General features: G+C 35.5%; 1 protein-coding gene across 1 annotated transcript; it reads left to right on the top strand.

Annotated features, from left to right (window-relative positions):
• Window positions 1-2625: 2625 nt before the first annotated feature.
• On the top strand, window positions 2626-16978 carry ptges3b (prostaglandin E synthase 3b (cytosolic)). Its single transcript, XM_056449811.1, has 7 exons — window positions 2626-2739; window positions 5602-5715; window positions 9331-9400; window positions 9502-9600; window positions 15234-15323; window positions 15455-15511; window positions 16955-16978. Coding segments are annotated over exons 1-7 (456 nt in total). The 5' UTR covers window positions 2626-2737.
• Window positions 16979-21029: the final 4051 nt, after the last annotated feature.

Raw genomic sequence — 21029 nt, 5'->3', positions numbered from 1 at the left:
TTGCAGATTGACCCAATATGCAAGTGCAAATTTCTCCCTTCTTAAATAGAGTGAAATTTCTTCTGCTCCTATGATGATTCGTAGTGCTTTATTTTCATTCGGCCTGGAAACACCGCGAAGCAACCGACACTAAGCTATTGGGCTTTTCAAAAATAAAAGCAGGACTTTTATTTTAGGACTACTTTTATACTGCACGTTTGCTTAACTAATATACAGTGCTCAGCATACGTACACGTACAGTGTACACCCCTCACAAATCTATCTTTTAAATTCATATATCTAATAGGAAGCTATACATTATTATATTTGTGCATGTACATTAGATTAGTCAGTACTGAAGCCAAAAAAAAAAAAAAAAAAAAACTTACGATAACGGTCCAAAAACTGGTACACCCAAAATTTATATGTTATAGAAAAATATTAAATACAAATTTTAAAAATAGGAAAAAATCAACAGAAGCAATAAATAAATAAATAAATAAATAAATAAAAATTAGTTGAATTTTTGTAGGTTGTAATTTATCTTTGCAATATTTGGCTTGAATTGAATTGTATTGTCTTCTATTTCTAAATATATTTGGTGACTAAAATATTACTTTAATAAACAAATCTGTTTAATGAATCTGTTTTGTTTAAATGCACCAAAATACATCGATTCACTGAGAAATGGATAAAAATATTCATTTTCAAAATGGGGTGTTCTCAAGTATACTGAGCACTGTTAGTTTGTTTAAACTAAACTATGTTAGTTTAGCAAACGTGTATAAAAGTAGTGAAGGTAAAATAGGATCTTTATTATTATTATTATTATTATTAATTCAATGCCACATAAACAAGAGGTATTACATATTTAAATAGTTTTCTGAAAGAGAAAATTTAAAAATATATAAATTTACATGAAATTAAATGTTTTCAGAGCATTACATGTTTTCAGTGCTTTTTTGTTTTGTAATTGTTCAAAAAGATTTACATATAATTTGACATCATTCTCAAAATGATAAAAGTTTGGTTTACATTGATCCCACTTTTTCTTATGCACATGGTATTTTCCTAATAACATAAACAAACTAAAAGTATGTTGTCCTTTACAATTCAAGTTCTCATTATCAGAATAAAACAATACATCAAATAAACAAATTTCTGATTTCTTTTAAATCGATAATAAACAATAACAAATATTTCCAAAATATTCATTCATTCATTCATTTTCTTTTCGGCTTGGTCCCTTTACTAATCAGGGGTCGCCACAGCAGAATGAACCGCCAATTTATCCAGCATATGTTTTATGCAGAGCCAGTCTATTACAGATCACTTTGATTGTATAGGCATGTACTGTGTGAGGAAATAATTTCATATTGAGGAATCAATATATTTATATATTTTTTTCATTAAAATTCTACAAGTATTTACATGTTTCAGAGTACAATGTGCCAGATTATCACCAATAACCAGCATTTGTAACTCATAAAATATGATCAGTTTTAAGTTTTTTTTTTTTTTTTTTTTAACTTTACAGGTTCTGCAGGTTGCAATGTCCCCAATTTTGCTTACCAATCTTCAGTCAATTGTAATGATTTGTTTTGGTTCGATTTGGAATTTTCCCAACCTGGCAGAGCCCACGTGACCAGAGTGAGTACTCCGACTTGGACCCCCCTGGTTTAAATATGATCAGTTTTATAAATGTGTTGACATTTCTAAATTACGTATTTGTAAAACTCCTTGAAATACTAATACTGGCCTGTTCAGCAGTGCCATGTATATATAACGAACTAAACAGTAATTGAACTACAGTTAATATATTATTCCAGAGGGCAGCACGGTGGTGCAGAGAGTATCCCAATTACCTCACAGCAAGAAGGTTGCTGGTTCAAGCCTCGGCTGGCTCAGTTTGCATTTCTGTGTGTTTGCATATTCTCCCCGTGTTCTCGTGGGTTTCCTATGGGTGCTCCGAAAAACATGTGGTATAGGTGAATTGGGTAAGCTAAATTGTCCGTAGTGTATGTGTGTGAATGAGTGTGTATAGATGTTTCCCAGTGATGGGTTGCAGCTGGAAGGGCATCCGCTGCGTAAAACATATGCTGGATAATGGTTCATTCCACTGTGGCGACCCACGTTCGTTTGTTTAATTGTTGGACTACAAAAAAAAAAAGCCAACTAAAATGAAAATAAAATGAACATTAAATGAATAATTAAATATTATGCATCTATCAGATGTTTAAAAATGTAAATACTGCCACTCAAAGATAGAGGACAATGCACAAGACATTCAACATCATTCAGCATTGAACACCATTGTGTTATAAGTGTGCTTGTTCATGTTTTTATTGTAAGAAGTTCATATGTAAAATTATTAATATGATTTAAGAATTTTTTCTATTTGTTTAATATTAATACATGGTTTTTGGCCCTTCATAAGCAAAAGTTTGGACATCCCTGTTTTATTTTTTCGCTCAAACATTTACAGTACAATGAGTTTGAAAAAACCTGCAGGTTTGCCACATAGACTGCCTTTACACTGTTTTGACCAGGAGGGGTCACCAGCCTCATCACCAGAAACTGAAGATTGAGGAAGAGCCCTGCTGCTAGGTTTTGGTCCAGTGACGATGAGAGGCGTGGCTTGAGGCTCCGCCCACTAGTACTCCTGTGACACCAGCGAGCAGACCTGAACCCCGGGAGAACATACCAGAAAACCCCCGAGCAGTCCAGACGCTGACTATCACACACAGCCGACAAAGTCATGTAAGTGTACGCTTTCTGCGGGAAATATTTGATCTGCTTTACGCCAAACACACAGCTCGTTACTGAAACCAAAACCAAGTAACTGAGGACTGTGAAGCTTATTGCTAGCCGACGTTAGCTACTTCTGTACGACTCATTCAGTCTTCTCGTAATCGGCAAACTACTCCGTATTTGAACGAGAGTCTTTGGTTAGTTCATTTTACGGTTTATTCAACAGCATTAGAATGGGTATATTTGATTTATTTGTTGAGTAAAGTGTGTAAGTATGTTAGCGCTTTAGCCTGTAACGTTACCAGCTCACCGGTGGTGTTAGCATGTTGCGCCCTTTGCCACCCAAGTCACTTCAGAAGCACACACACGAACACAATTTAATTTATTTGTGTATTTTTTTTGTCGACGAACTAGCTCAAAGAGTTGTTGATGTGCGAGAGTTTATCAGTTTCGATTACGGAAGAATGAGTTGCGAGAATGAGCGCGCCGCCCGCACGTGCTGCAGGGCCAGAGAACTGCAGGCAATGAATGAATGAGTTACAATAACACCCATTCAATTGAAACATTGGGGCTAACTTAACGTTCATATGGAATTCTTTCAAATAGAGTCCAGTAACATATGCAGAGTTTGTGTAAGTGCTGATTTCGGAATCGTTCGTAAAAGTCATTTACAGTAAATTGCATTTTTTATTATTTATAATTGAAATATGACCAATCAGTGTAAAAAATGTCAGGATTAATCCGGAGAAATATTGTATCTATGACGCATCAAAATCTTTGTTTTCTCTGGTTGTACAATTCACGTTCATGTGTTTGAGTAAAATAAAATGTGAACAATTTGTAAACTGACAAAATTTATGTCAAGTTTTTAAATGTCTTAAATTCCAAAAACAAATTTTAGGCCTTAAAAAGTCTTAAATTCATTGAAATATTGTCTTGTAGATCTTAAATCATTTTAAATAAGACTTAATTTTTCTTAATAAAACTCTATTTATAGCTAATATTATAACAGTCTATTGTGCATACATTAATAAAGGCCTGCTTGTTTTGACGCAAGCAGACATTTTAAAATAATAAGTAATTTGTTTTAAGCAATTCAAATATGTCGCTAAGAAATAACTAATTAGAATTATTTTTTTGATGGGGCAAATCATTTGTTTTATTGCTGGACCATTACAAAAAAGCCTTAGCGTTTAGCCCTATATAAGTCTAAAGTTTCATTCTTGATTGTCTTAAAAAGTCTTGAATTTGACTTGCAGAAACCCTAAAATAAACAGATTGAGAGTATTTACTTGCTGAAGATGAAAATGCACAAAAACATGCATCGTTTTGGACCCACAAATAATACAAAACAATTATTGTATAAATTTTTAAACAACACTATACTCGTGTTTTAGCTTGGAAAGGGTTCATAATAGGGCTGGGCAACTGAACGAAAAGTAACCGAAATCGACATTCAGAACCTATAATCAATCTTATTTTATGCGATGCCTAATTTTTTTATTTTAATGATGCCTTGATAGGGAATATTATCCATTACGTTCAAGTTATTATTTACATTATAATATTTGTTTACAGAAGATGCAAGAAATGCACTGTTTAAAATATTATATACAGGATATGCAAGAGTTATTCTATTTAGAAAAGATACTGCTTATTTTCTACTTTTAAGAAAAATATAAAAAATATTTTATTTTGTTTCCAAAAGTGCAGGTTATTTATTTTCACGTTTTTATATAAAAAAAAACCCGGTGGTTGGTTTTAGGCAATGTGTATTTAAATTTCAGTTGTTCGACGTTGATGTTTGGTAAATAATCATAGATGGTAGATAGTGTGTGTATTTATTCAAACATCTCTCACTTGTAATATGTGAGCACAATTACTGTACAAAATTCGTCAGTAAACTATAAGGTTAAAAAAAATAATAATCGTTGGTTAATCGTAATTGAGTTAAAATGTTTAATTAATCGAGATGTTGATTTTAGGTCAAATTACCGTTGACTTTAGTCACAGCCTTCATCTGTCTTGGCATAATGTCAATCTGAGTTTTTACAGTGCTGTCGTGTGAATTTAAAGAATTTGAGCAGCTCTGGTGGCTTGTTTTTAAAAAAATGTAATGGGTCAAAACATGCCCAAACACTCAATGAAGGTCAAATTAAGGTGATTTATTTTATTTGATGTCCAAATTATTTCCCTGCACTGCTGGTACTCTGGTTATATTGTATTGTTAGAATCATGTAAGTATATTATCTTGATTTATAAATGTGCTCTGCTGGTATTTTCAATCTATTACAGCTTACTGTGATTGTGTGGGCATGTACTGTATGAGGATGTAATTTTATATTGAGGATATATATATTTATTCATTTATTTATTTTTTCATTAAAATTCTTCAAGTGTTTACATGTTTCAGTGTACAAGCGCAGTTCAGTCAGTTCTGGAGGGGAATTTGATACACCATCTTTTTAAAAAGGAGCAGATTGAAGTGGTGTGATGTAGGTGTCTGTGCTCTTTGCAGACCTACTTATTTGTTGAGACAATTGAGTATTTTTCACTACCTCGCCTGCTTCTATTGTTTGTTAGAAATATTAATAATTAATAATTCAATTAATGTTGAATTAATTTTATTGGATGATGTTTATATTGATATCTGAAGAACAACCAGTGGCATCTGTTTATGATTTATACTTCTAATTGTATGTTAAGGTTGGCATATAAGCTAATATCTAATAATACAAATATTATTATCAAAATCATAACAAATATTCAAAGCCCAAGTTTGGTTTAAAATGTTTTTGCCCATTGCGTAATTGATTGTTTGAAGTGTTTCTGTTTGTTCAGTCTTTAATGTAAATGAGCTTTCTTCTTCAGGCACCCAGCAGCAGCTAAGTGGTATGACAGGCGAGACTTTGTCTTCATTGAGTTCTTGGTGGAGGACAGCAAGGACGTGAAAGTAAATTTTGACAAGTCCAAATTTGGTTTTAGGTATGTGATTTCAGCATCTATTTGAACACCAACATTTTCTTATTGTTATTGTTTCTAGATATGTTTGTTTACACAACAAGATTGTACTAAAAACTGAATTGTCATTTCTGGAATTTTTGCATATGAAGTGTTTTTACAAAGTATCATCAATAAGTCATATTGGAGGCACAGAATGCAAACAATGCCGCTGAATCAAATGAAGCTTGAATATTTTGCTGATTATTGCTGCCAAAAATAATCAAATGATTCGACTAGGGAAAAAAATCATTATATCATTAGAGTACTACAGACTGCCAGAAGTTATAACTAATCAAGCAGAAAAGTGTGAAAAACTGTGTTTGTGGTTGGCCAAACTGAATCTGGATTTCCAGGGCAATAATCTTGAGAGCATTCATATTTGTTCTTATAGTTTCAATCAGATAGGTAAAATATTGGCCAAATAACATTTTTAAATACTGCTCATCCATATTTTTTACCACCTATCATATTCAATTAGTCAAGATATTGTACCTTTTCCTGATTATAAAGTGTTTCTGTTTATCATTTTGCACCTTCCATACAATTTTCCTTTGGTTTAGAACAGAGACCAGAGCTGGCCCCTGGTAACCTTTGATTTGGCCCACCATCCGATCTGGGAATGGTTTAGACTAGAGATTGTCAAATTCAATTTTAATGTAACCTTATATTTGTTTGTTTTATTGTAAAGCTACAAAAAGTTTCAATGTAAATAGTGTTAATGAATCAAATTTAGTTCAAAATGTACATACAATGGATAGAGGACAATGCAAAGACCTTGGTGAGCAAATCAAGGCAAAGGCAGATTCTGCTTGACTAGTGTATTCAGCATTGAACTCCACTGTGCTATAAATATGATTGTTTATGATTTTATTGATTTAGGTTAAAGTTATACTGCGTTAGTTAATACTATTAAAAGTAAAGTTTTCTTTTTCTTTTTTAATATTATGAAAAAATAATAGAATTAGGAAATTGCCCGTGGCAACTTTAATGTAAAATAGTTTGGTATGTATATCTTCGGCCCATGGTTATTAATGATATTTGGTTTTTGACCCTTCTTGCAAAAAAGTTTGGGCACCCCTGGTTTAGACACTGGAAATAGGCAGAACAGTGTTTTCAGTTGTATGTTAACTGTGCAACTGTGCTGTTGATTACATCTGAATGTCGCCATTTAGGCCATGCGCACAGGTAACTGACCAGACCGTGACGTAAATGCAAACCCTCTATAGATGTCAACATTCATCAAATGATGTCCATTCACACTAATAAATGAAAATAACTAAAAGCACAGTAAAAAAAAATACTAAAATTACTTAGCATACACAAAAAAACATAGCACTAAAAGCATGACAGTCCAGTAGCTGTATCCACTTTAACAAAAAAATGTATGCTAGTGTACTCTGGGTTTTATTGTACTGCATTTTCTTGTACTGGCCCATTGTACTGCATTTTGATGCCTCTAAAACACGTGTAGCGTGAAGAAACTGGACCAGAAAAATGTCAGTTTTTAGTTAAAAATGTTGCGTAAACGCGTTCTAGACCAAGGGTTCTCAAATGTCTCCTTATTTGAGTTTTCTTTATTGTTAAAGAGCTGGGAAAATTGATTATAACTAAACTTGATTCTAATAAACATGCACATATATAAAACTTCCATTAAAAAATTATGACTTTTTCCATTTAAAAATACATTAATAACAAAGGGCAAAAGTGGCTAATGACAGGTGACAATTTAAATGTCAGCAATTATTATAAACGGAATACAACCAAATGAGGGTCAAAATTACAGTGAACACAGTCTACTCCATCAGCTGCCTGAAGTTTTGTTTGATAGTAGTGTTTGACATTTACGCTTCATAACTCCAACTCTCATTACTAATCAAAAGCAGAACAGTTTTGCACTGGATTGGAGCAAAATTAATGCAAGCCACTCTATCCAATCATCTTTGAAAACTGTTTCTTTTCATCAACGTTTCTTTTCTGGAAACGGACATCCTCACCCATTCAAACTCTCACTGGAGTGAAAAGTGTCAGTCAGTTCTTGTCACGTGATTCAACGGTCGCTCATTTATTCAACTGAGTGTGTCTGGTCTGTAAGGTGCGAGCGCATCACACTGCTTGTGTGAGCAAGCTAAGCACCTCCAATGAAAACATTGAAATTGTGCCAAGTCTACAAAAGACGTGATATATGTGAATAGCCCGTAAAAGGCCGCCGTCATTTGGGATCTCCATCAGTTTATCTTCTTGCACAGCCTTGGTGGATTCAACTGATTTGTTGACAAATTGGTTACTGATCCATTCCTTGGCAGTCCGTGCGTCCTTCACTGGGCCTTTCTCTCTTTACAAAGAAACTTTTTAAAGATGTCTGTTTCTTACTCATTTTGCTGCTTGTGGTTTAAATTTGGGTGCTCAAGTGACTAGAAGTAACAGAGGCATTTTTCAAAATAAAAGACTTTTCAAAATAGAAGATCGTTCAGACTGTGATAATAAATAAAATGGAAATAATTATTTCTTGTGCGGCCCTGTACCAATGAATCCACCGACCAGTACTGTTCTGTCGCCCAGTGGTTGAGGACCACTGATCTAGGTAATTCTCGCATGCTGTTTTTCGAATACTTTGAATTTGGACGTACTACTTAGCTCGCATCTTGTTTTTAACATACCATATAGTAGTGAAGTATGCGGTTTTGGATGCAGCCCTATGCTGCGCTCACACCAGATGCGGAAGAAGCGTCAAGCGCGAGTGATTTACATGTTAAGTCAATGCAAAGACACGAATAGACATCCTGCGGTGCGAATGACACAATATATGTGAATGAAGCGGCAGGAGTTGAGCGTTTTGCGCGATTGACGCGTTTAATGTGCGAATCGCTCAGGTTTGAAAAATCTAAACTTCAGCGGACATTTGCATCGCATTAACCAATCAGGAGCTTTCTCTGCAGGGGAGTGATTATGACATGGCGCTTGTTGTTGGTGTCCCGGGGGTAAATCCTCCTGCTGACACCGGACATCAACTGGGCTTGGCTCAGTCAGAAGCACTGCTATAAGCTTTCCATCATCCAGGTTAAATTTCTGGAGGAGTTTATGAAATCGCAGAGCTGGGTGCACCTCAGAATGGACTCTAGGGACTCGGGCACGCTTCCAAATGAAAACACAGCTATTCTCTCAATAAAACCCATGTTAGCCATTTAGCAACAAAGCTACAGTCACCGGGCAGACAAGCCCTGCCCATGACGCGAATCCACGTCTATTGCTCGGTGAATTTGACGTGTGAATGAAGCGGATTTGACATGCGAATGAAGCGAGTAAACTCAAAATGTTCACGTGTCTATTTATGCACGAACAGCGCAATTTATCAGCGTGTTCCGCTTCTGGTGTGAACACAGCATCAAACTAGCAATTGACACATTTTACACACATTTCAACGTAGTAAATTCATACTTTTAATCCCTTATATGCAATTAGTGCTCATAAAATATGAAATAGTGGTGGGTCCAGATTGAATTCGCCATAGGTCCGGATCTGGACCTTAAGAAGACCTGTTCTAGACTGTAGCCTGAATGTTTTGTGCTCCGCTGATGTTGTCTCTGTGTTCTTCCTCAGCTGTCTCAGTGGAGCAGATAATGTGAAGTACTCAAATGAAATTGACCTTTTTGGATCCATCGATCAAGATGTGAGTTGAGCACGCTGCTGAGATAACACATTTCAGATAATCCCCAAGTGGGATGCATGTTTCATCATGAGCACATTTAATGTTCTGCTTTCTGTTCTCAGGGCTCCAAACACAAGCGTACAGACCGGTCAATTTTGTGCTGTTTACAGAAAGCAGAGACTGGCAAATCCTGGCCCAGGTTAACAAAAGACAAGGCAAAGGCAGATTTCTTTAAGTTTGTTGACACTGTAAAGAGATATGTTGACAATTTGAGGTCAAAATCAATTAGAAGTGTGAATTCAATAATTATCTTATTTTAAAAAGGTCCTGTTTTTCACTAGCTTAGCCCAAAACACCAAGAACCCAAATTTGAAATATACTTCAGGCATACTCTAGACATGTACATCAGTCAAACTTAGTACAATTTTGCATCTATCATTGACATACACAGAAGGGCCAAAGCATTATGACCACCTGTATAATATGCTGTGATATCTGGGACCTTAGCAGCAGATCCTTGAAATCCAGTAGTCTGGGTATGGACCTGCTGAAGATCCAAACTTGTCCAGCACATCCCACAGATGTTCCATTGGATTGTGATCTGGGAAATTTGGAGGCCAGGCATCCGTTCTTCATACCTCGCTTAGTTAATATAAGATAATTTGTCAGCTCCTGAATCTTATAAAACTGATAACTGGTTAACTCTTGATTCTTGCAGTCCAGATTAAATATCTGGATCCTGGTCTAGAGCAGGTTTGAGCTCACAGACCTGTTGCTTCTTGTTATGTTTTGAAGACTGAAACCGTCCTGGATCATGTCAAACCATCAACCTTCCTGAAAGTGAACGTGCACTAGAATAAATTGTAATGTATTTGGGGGGCAGTTGTGGCTTAACGTTTAGGAAGTTGGGCTTGTAATCGAAAGGTTGCAGGTTCAATTCCCAAGGTTAATTTCCAGTTCTGACAGTGAACTGGGAAATTACATTCTCCACATTCAATACCCAGCTAAGGTACAACACGGGGGTTTAAATTTTCGTACGCCATGTGTATAAATGAGACATGGATGGTGGTTGCCATAAGCCGCCTTTCCATCCTAATGTGAAGTGAATGTTTTCAAAGGTCACAAAAAAAAACAACAACAAATGTGAATCAGGTGAATTTCCATCAAGTTATTAGAGTGGTCGACTAGTATTGGTAATCAACTGTAAACAATGCAAGCATAATGGAGGTGTGGGTAATGTTCGCTATGTCAGAGGCTGTTTCACAATATGGGTTCTTGCGTCCTCGGGTTCTTATGCAATTTCATCATCAACCACTAAAGTTCAGTTCCGAAACTCAAGACCTGCAAGAACGGAGGACGCGTGAAAGTTCCTGGATGCGTTTTTGATAGAGGATGCACCGATGCAGACTTGAGCACGAAATTCACTCGAAGTCCCAGAAGTAATTGCGGCTGAGTAAAGGAGGTGGGAAGCGCAGCATTCTATACCTGTTTATTATTAAAGTTCAGAGATATAACTTGTACATCTCAGGAGTTTCCCTAAATGAGATGGTGCAAGTAAACATTAACATGAAAGTCTTAATAGAGGCAAATACATTAAGCGTGTTTACTTGCTGAAGTTTCATATTAAAATCTGTTTTATTTTCATTGTGCAACGTATATTTGTAAGCCTTTTGTGCATGTTATAACTTATTTAAAAAGGTAAAAAATAATAAATCATTGTATGAATGCTGATAAGTGTTTAAATAATTTTTCATTTAAAATACTTAAAGGGCACCTATGGTAAAAATCTACTTTTCAAGCTGTTTGGACAGACATATGTGTAGGTATCGTGTATAGGCGGTCATATTGGGGTGATCATTTTTATTTTTATTTTTTTTTCAATTTAACAACATAAAATGGTGGATCAATTGGAGCGGTTTTCAGACCGACCGCAACTTTACGTAGAAGTACGGTCCCCCGGCCACCGAAATTGATTGGACAGGCTGCACGCATTAACGTCCCGGTAGTCACGTGTATAAATAAAAGCTCTGTTAGTTTGCTAGGATCATCATCAAATGTTGTGATCAAGAGTGAGTTTTACAAGTTTAAAATGTTTTAAAACAGAGCACGTGTGTAATGATTTATAGCGATTTAGCTTAGCTTTACTTCATCAGCACAGCCGCGTGTCAGAACAATTATAAAGGAAGACACTTCAATCCCGGTTTGTGGACGTTAAATCAGGTTTGTTTTGTGCATTAACATAACAGATATTCATACAGCAGTGGAGATTAACCTGTATCCTGTCACATTGCGTGCAAAAGAGTGCAAAGCGTAACGCGCGCTCTGTCTGTCTGTGTGTGTCTGCTGCGGTGTGTCTGTGCGTGTATCTGTGTGTGTGTGTGTGTGTGTGGTGTGTGTGTGTGTGTGTGTGGTGTGTGTGTGTGTTGTGTGTGTGTGTGTGTGTGCGCGTGTTCTTACTGTAGTATTTCTCACAAACGCTACGTAAGATCTGCTTCCCTTAAGTCTGTCTGTTGTCTGATGCAGCCGAGGGAGGAGATTAATGGCTCGTTTCCACTGACCGGTACGGTACGGTTCGGTTTGGTACGGGTCACCTTTATCAGGCTTGCGTTTCCACTAACAAGGGTACCCTTTTGGTGGGCGTGGTGTATGACAGACAGTTTCAGTCGACGTCATTCTCGCTCGAGGAAATGTCTACAATAAAGCTGTATGGGTCACTTACATATCATATGAGAAGCACTTCTCACAAAACAGATGCTTCATACACATAAATGCTTGTGTATAAATGTTTATTAGTAATTTTTCAATGAACATGAGTGATTATAACTGCAGATCAATCTCCCATTATATGCTTTAACAGCAGTTTTTCCAGCTGTGGCGGCAGCCTTTTACACAGATCCATCAACTACCAATGGGGTTATTTCAATGACAAATGTCGTGAGCGCAGTATTACAATTTGAAATAGCATTTATGTAATGCAAGCATGGGGATCTCTGCTTGCGCATCGATTTGCTCTATTGAAGCACAAAAATTCTTGCGTGACCTCAAATATACGCTGCTCAAGTGCAGATTTTCTTGTGCGCTCTCAAATAAACACTGCTGATGTGTGATTTAGTGTGTTTATGTAACGAGTATGTCTCCAACATTTATTAGATTTGCTAGGAATATTTATAAATGTGTCCTACAGAGTGGCATTAATGCACCATGAAGTAAAGTGAAACAGCTATAAACTCCAGCAAAATAAAGTCATTGCAAGCAAAACCATAGACCTTTATCTATAAGTAAAGTATATTATTATAAACAGTGTTCATCCTGAAAGCTACGTCAGTGTTTGCTAGCCTCAAGCATCACGCACCCTGTCAGTCAGTCAGCACGGGCCGCCACCTTAAAGGGTAAACAAATAGAGCACAGCACTGCTACAATTACAGAAAAGTTTGTGCTGTTATAATTCACTACCTTTTAATACATTTTGGTGCGATAATAACCTGCTATTTAAAAACGACTGAATGATTTGAATGAGAAGCTGTAATGTAGCCGTGGCGGGATGTATTTTTGTGTGGCGCCCCACCACGGATGAATGAATGTAGCGGGAACCATGAAAACTTTATCACACAAGTCCAAAACCACCTCAGTCATTTTCATCAATTGTTTCTTATGTGATACTTGAAACGAAATTAGGCAGCTCAGAATCCAATGTATTGTGAATTATTCCTCGTGTACTACCATTGTTACATGTTTTTTTTTTTGGTTACTTGTGCACAGTGGAACTTCTGTTGGCTCAGACCACAAGGAACAGCCTTTGTTGCTCTCATGCATCAGTGAGCCTCGGGCTCCCAACAGCATGTCTTTTGGTTTGTGGTTTGTTTCTTCTTGGGTGACTGTTAGTAGCTTCTCACCACTGCTGACCAGGAGCAACCCACAAGACTTGTTATTTTAAAGAAACACTTACTCAGTTAACATTTCTTTACACTTTGGCCCTTGTATATCATGGCTCAGATCTTCATTCTTGCTCTTTTCTCCAGTATCCAACATACACTAATTAAAAGAACTGGTCATTTGTTTACCATCTGATCTTCTAAGAATTTAATATGTGGCCTTATTAAGGGGTAATAAAAGACAATGGCTTTAAATGTGACTGGTCACAATGCTTTGGCTCATCAGTGTAAGTTGGTAATGGAATGCAAGTACACAGTGCATTCTCAATGTTACCACAAGGGGAGCTCATGCTCTATTTACAGCAAGTTGTCTCCTTCAGGTGAACAACTGTCACAGCCAGGCAACAGCTTTACAGAATCTCATTGAGCAAGTCATTTAGTTTATAGCAGGACAAGCTGAATATTTACACATTTTTTTTTAAATTAAACCAAGCAGCAGTAGTTTGTGATGGAATTTGTTTGGCAATTATACACAAGTATTTATTATATTAAATGTGCTCAGGATTTTGACTGTTAAATTTATCAGGCCCATTGTATCATATTTGTAAGTTCATTACAGGTTATTGAAAGCTCATAATATATTTCTTTTTGGCCATATAAATATTAGCAGGTCCACAAAATTGCATGCTTTTGTTTGTTTGGGCCTCTGAATGAAACACTGTTTTACCCCCTAATCATAAGATAGTTTACTTGCTGTAACATGCTATAAAATAAAAAATGCATGTTAAAAAAAAAGTTTTAGCCCGTCTGTTAACTTAATTATTGTTCAATATTTCCCTAGTGCAGTTTGACAGAGAAGACTTTAATAATAACTAGTTTTAATAATAATAATAACTAGTTTCTTTATAATTATTTTATTTTGAGTATGTAATAAAGCAACTTTAGAAAAATACCTTTATTCAACTTAAAGTGAAATTTTAATGCTTAACTGTGGGTTAATTAGGTAAGTCATTGGACAACAATGGTTGTTCTGTCACCAATCCAGAGAAAAAAATTCTTCAAGATGCAAACATTGACCCTTTTTTTTTTTAAGGATTTTTTATTTTATTTTATTCCAGCCAAATTAAAAGGAACAAGACTTTCTCCAGATGAACAATATGATACTAAATACTGTGAAATAGTTTGCTCTGTTATGCCAATTCCAAAATAGTTGAAAAATAATACAAATTTAATGGGAGGGCTAATCATTTAGTCTTCAACTGTATACAGCGTGTCCGCGGGGTCTTAAATGTCTTAAATTTCAAAAACTAAATTTTAGGCCTCAAAGTCTCAATTTCACTGAAATATTGTGTCGTAGGTCTTAAAACATTTTTAACCAGGTCTTAATTTTCCTCTATCCAAGTAAAGATACCCAATCAGGCCGACATGCATCCAATCACCAACAATCCATCTTTATAAAATCAGGGAAAGCTAATTGTCATTTTTCTAAAAAATAAAAAAGTGTATACAACTATAGTTTTCTTGATTTGACACATTAAAGTATGTAACTAACAAATAATTACTTTATTATTTATTTTTATCTTTTTTGTGGCAAGCAAAAAATAAAATCCATTGTGCTAACCGGGCCATTAGAAATGATCAGTAGTGTTTATCCCTGTATAAGTGTGAAATTTCAATTACAATGGTCTTAAAAGTCTTAAATTTGACTCGATGAAACCTGCAGAAATTCTGAGTATATCACCCATCTAAATAAGATCTCTTAACTTTTTTCTTTTTGATATATTTTAATATATATTTAGTTTAATAATGCAATGAACTAAGTTGGCGGTTCAGTCCGCTGTGGCGACCCCCAGATTAATAAAGGGACTAAGCCGCAAAGAAAATGAATGAATGCAATAACTATTCAGTTTAAATGAATCCAATTTTCCTATTAATAATGTGTCAGCCTGTACTTATCCATGTCGCATAAATTATGTCTTCAGCTCAACTGGCTAAGTGTTGACTTCAACAACTGGAAAGACTGGGAGGATGATTCAGACGAAGAGATATCCAACTATGATCGCTTTTCAGAGGTTTGTTGTTTTTAGTCAAAATTACCAATAATTCACCTTCCCAGCGGCAATGCCTTATGATGGGAATTGTGTGAATTGAAGTCTGTAATTAATGTGTGCTGTGCTGTACTGACTTGCTTTGTTGGTTTTAGATGATGGGCAACATGGGAGGAGAGGACGATTTACCTGATCTAGACGGAGCAGATGATTGTAAGATTGAATCATTTTTACAGATACAGTGATAGAGCACACTATAATTCATTTTGTTGTATTATGACATATTTCTTACATAGCTGTATTTTTGTCTTACTATGAACACTGACAATATGGTATTGACAGAAACATTGTTAAAAATGTTGTGTTTCAGTAAAGACAATAAACGTTTTGGAAGAATGTGAGGGTGATTTTAAATGTAAATTGTTTAATAACGTTAAAACATTTTTCGGCGAACCATCCCTTTAAAGGGCCACGAAACCCCCCTGTCTCAGCAGGGTGTTTTCACACCTCTAGTTTGAAAAAAGTCAGGAAAGTGGGTGTGGTCCAGCTCTCTTTAGGTGGGAGTGTCGGGGAAGGGAAAGAGGGAAGGTTTTGTAGGAAAACAGGAGTTTCAGTTTGGGCACACGCTGATTTTCACAGAGGCAAAACGAACACAGACGCAGTGGAGAAAAACAATGCCTATGTTTACATGGACATCAGTAATCGAATTATTTGCCAAATAATTAGTTTGTCGACTTTAACTGCAGTTTGGCACTTTCACTTTCATTCAGGAAATTTCATGCATGGCCCCTGTGACAAACGAGATATTGTATGCGAGGAACTGCTGGAAGAGTGTAGTTTTAATGGAATGTTTGATACCACACGGCGAATGGGAGATAAAAACCTCTGCATTTCTCTGTAACTTAGATGCACTCAGTAGGTAGAGTCAGAAAGCCGTGTGTGTATAGACTATCCTGTCACAAAATGCAGCAAAAATCCTACACTTTCTCATGAATTAATGCTGCATGCTCAGAGGACGTCACAATGTACTCGCAGGTACAGACGTCCACTCTCCACGCTGGAATACACACAAGTATCTAATGGCCGTGACGCAGCTTCAAAATTAGTTTCAAACCAGAAGACGAATTTGCTCGAAATAACGCAAAAACAACCAATTTTCACTTTTTAATAGTGTTTTTAGCAGCATGGGAAACATAGATGACTCAACAGCTCAAAAAAATGTGTTTTGGTGTTTCATGACCCTTTAAGTTTTAGATTAGACTAAACACTAAAGCATTGACTCAACTAGTCAGCCTCAAGGAAACCCAGATTTAATGTATAATTAGGCTCAATTATCTTGGGTCACATCCAATCAGATGCATTTTTAAGGGGAGTGGAGCACACAACAGAACACCCAAGATCTGAACATGCCTTAATAGGTGGTTTTTGACTTAACCGTTGTTTAAATTGATTGTGTTGGCACTCTTACTGACCCTTAATTCACAACAGTACGATAAAAAAAATTGCAAACATTAATTGCTCTTCTTTTTAAATGTACAAAAAATGTAGACAGATCTATACATGCACTGTAGTGGCCCACTCATGATTAAAAGCATGTAATGTTGTCTTACTGTTTTCTGAATGACTCACGGTTGATTTTCATTCATTTCTTTTAGGAATCAGCTGATAGTGATGATTGAAAGTAAGTTTCTTTGTCTTGTTTAGCTTTTACTTTCAGCGTCATTACTGTTTTACTGTTCAGCCCTTAATGATATTTACATAAATAATTTTTGTGAAAAAGACTATTTTGTGAAAGACTGTATGATCAGCATATTCAGGATTCTAAAATGACATTATAGTTACGGTGAAATCGAAATTAACAATGATTATTTTGCTAGCGCACTTTGTTATTCTTATGGTAAACAATTAGTGCAAGTTCCATTGGGAAAAAGTTTGTTTGGGCCATCAAAATCAGACCATTTGCTTCTGTGTTTGCGGCGGCTTTAGCCACAATATTCTTGATCACACACCTTTTACCAGTAGTTTGAAAATTAAGCCCCACCCTCTTCAATATTTTATTTTAGTTGAAGGTACATCACCTGCGGAAAAGTATCTGTGATTTCTGGTTTACACATATTTTAAGACAATAAAAAAGATAATTTCTAATAGCTGATTTATTTTATCTTTGCCATGATGACAGTAAATAACAATTTACTAGATCTTTTTCAAGACACTTCTACACAGCTTAAAGTGACATTTAAAGGCTAACAAGTTATTGTATAATGATGGTTTGTTCTGTAAACTATCGAAAAAAATTAGCTTAAAGAGGCTAATAATTTTGACCTTAAATGGTTTTTTAAAAATTAAAAACTGCTTTTATTCTAGCCGAAAAAAAACAACACTTTCTCCAGAATAAAAAATATAATCAGACATACTGTGAAAATTTGTTTACATACTGTTAAACATCAACTTTAAAATATTTTAAAAAGAAACAAAATTCAAAGGGGGGCTAATAATTCTGACTTCAACTGAGATATATATTTATGTGTGTGATCTAGATTGTGTTTATACAAACAGTTAAATGCTGTAATCGTGTATATAAAAAGAAAATCAAAACGGAGAGTCTAAAAATCCTTTTGTATGAGAGATAATTTCTTCCGCCATTTCTTTTATATCTACAGCTAAACCAGTTGCTACTTCACACAAGGGATTTTGCTGACATTTTAAGATTCTAAGGCTGAACGGCATGAAATGCCATCAGTCTACAGAGATTTGTCAGTATTTCTCTGTTGCAATCAGGAGATCACAATATAATAACCCCAAAAAAGCCAAAGCAAACACTACCTGATTTCTATGGCATAATCAGGTTACAGCATACAAAACACCAAGGAGAGAGCTCGATGTCTGTGCTGTTGTTTAAAAACACTCAGTTTTTCTCTTCTAAGGGCTTATTATGCGGCCTCAGAAAACATTTGTCTTGCTTCATAGTATCGCGACAACCAATATTTTACTTTTAGGGTTTGTTTTTTTATGTAAGAGGGTTCAAAATAATAGCTTTACTTTCAATATACAATGACTTTTAGATTCAGCTTTTAAAAGTAAATCTATTTATGGTTTATATCAGGTTTTTTTTCAGAGGTGATATCTCGATCAACTTTTTGCTTACTTGGAAAAAAAACACATTTTGCCATTCTTGTACTCTTACCAAGTAAAACATTCTCTTATTTAAAAAGGCTAACATTAATTTGAATGGATGGCGGCCACCTCATAATTCTCCATGCAGGAAGGAAAAACCATGGATATATGCACATATACACACACACATGCTGCGAACATATTAGGCATGGGCCAGTTCTGACCAACTTTCTGGGGCAGGTTCTAATGTGTGATAAACTTGGATAAAAAATAAATCACGGAATAATGGTTTTGTGATTACTGCAATAAAATATATATTTTTGATGTCTGGATAAAAAAAAAAAAATTCCCCCATTGAGCAAAATACATTTTATTTTAAGAAACATTTAAGATATTTTGGAGCAGTAAACATGTCAGGCTAAATAATTCAAATAAATCATTGACTTCTGCTCTCTTCATCAGTTTCAAAAACACATTCTTCCATTTTAAAAAACACACACAAAAACAAAACCTTACTAATACCGTAGGAAAGGCATAACAGAAAATTGTAGCAGTTTAAAACCTTAACTTTTCCAAACTGTGGGTAAACCTTGAAAGCGATTATGGTCCCATGCCTAGCGCATTTACATACATTTTTGATCACATTTACAAGCAGATATTCAGCAAACCAGCACTTTTGCTTGTGACTATTACTTTAATATCATTACTTGAATAGCATTGTCACAACAAACCTATAAAGGGTTTATATTCATTCCTGTAATTTAGGGTCATTATAATAGGCTGCACTACACTGTCAATACGTTTATACTCAAGTGTTTTGTTGTTTTGCTAGTAAGATATTTGATAATGCTATATCACGCTTCCTTAAAACAATTCAAATATTATCATAGACCATAATTATTGCACAGTAATTTAGATTACAAAAGTACTAATAGGAGTATGAAAGCTCCCCATTCACTTGAAGCATCCCAGTATATTATAGCAGTAGATTAGGGCTTTTGTCTAAAATAATAATAATTTTTAATGTTCTTCTTCAGAAATGCCAGATCTGGAATAAGCCACTGGCACGCTGTGGACAGACAGAGGAGGAAGGGATGAAATACTAAGAAGAAAGGAAGCAGTCACCTGAATATGGTACATGATCTGAAAGAGGGCAAAAGCTGAATTGATTGAGATCCGTGGATTCTCAAGCATCACCTTTGTCCGCTCAGTGACTGCGCTCCAGATGATCGACATAACCCTCTGTTGGGAGTTATTATGCATATTGTTGTACAGAGCTTCATTGTCCCTCTCCTTATGAGCAGTCTTGGCTTTTTTGTTTTTTTGTTTTGTTTTAATGTTCTAAAACATGATGTATACTTTGGAAAAAAAACTGCACTGTATTCGTATTTTTTCAACTGAAAAAGCAATAGATGTGACGACATTTCTTTTTTATCGTAAGGCATTGAAATTAAAAACAAAACCAACTTTGTTGGTGGAGAGAGTTTGTGTCCTGTGAAATCGCTGTAGTTTACAACCATGTAAATTTACGTGTTTATAGTTATTACGAATTCTGGAAACCCCAAGTATGAGTTTTTAGACAAAAAAAAATCCCACCTCATATCTTAGCATTAGCCCTCGAGTCTCTTTTAAAGGGTTAGTTCACGCAAAAATGACAAACCTGTCATTTAATCTCACTCAAGTTGTTTTAAACTGCAGAAGATATATTGAATATCAGTAGAAACCAAGCATGGATATCAAGCATTTTTTAGAATATCTTGTTTTGTGTTCAATAGAATAAAGAAACTCGCGTTTGGAACCACTAGAATGCGAGTAAAATGAGGACATTGACATTTTTGGGTAAACTATTCTTTAAACGATGGTACTAGATTTCTGTTGATGGTTGATATTTTCTGCAGACTCCATTCAAAGTGATCTCTAGTCCAGTGTTTCTAAGCCATGTTTCTGGAGGACCACCAACACTGCATGTTTTGGATGTCTCCTTTGTCACACCCATTGCAGGTCTTTCGGGTCTCTGCTAATGAGCTGATGATCTGAATCCGGTTTGTTGTGTTTGGTTAGGAGACATGGAAAATGTGTATAGCTGGTGGTCCTCCAGGAACGTGGTTGAGAAACGCTGCTCTAGTCAATATTGGCACTGGACCGCTGTCTTTAATTTTATGACTGCAGTGTTTTTAAATGTAAAAGGTGGGATAATAGAACAGTATTGTATGTTTTTGAACAAATCTCAAGCAAAAAAAGACCAAATAAGTTTGCACTATCATTTTTAGACAGGAATACGTTTTGTGCACATTGCTGGTTGACTCCTATAATGTTTTTAAAGCAAAAAGATTTAAACTTTCAATTTTGTCTACATATTTCTAATAAACTGCCCATGCTTACCTTTTCATGTTCTCTCGTTAAGGGATATACAAAAATGACAAACCAGTTTTCTCTTTATCCAAAGTCCTTACTTAAGCTGCGTCTCAAATGGCACACTATACACTTACACACTCAACGCATAGTACTTCACTTGTTAAGTGTGACATCACGCGAACCGGCTTCAGAGTCTTAAGCACTCTATCAAACTGTTGGGGGAGACTCAACAAATGGTAATAACAAACATTTACAAGGCAA

Source organism: Danio aesculapii, chromosome 23 (assembly GCF_903798145.1).
Source record: "Danio aesculapii chromosome 23, fDanAes4.1, whole genome shotgun sequence".
Lineage (NCBI taxonomy): Eukaryota > Metazoa > Chordata > Actinopteri > Cypriniformes > Danionidae > Danio > Danio aesculapii.
The sequence above is the reverse complement of the archived record's forward strand: the minus strand, read 5'-3'. Positions and strand labels throughout refer to the sequence as shown.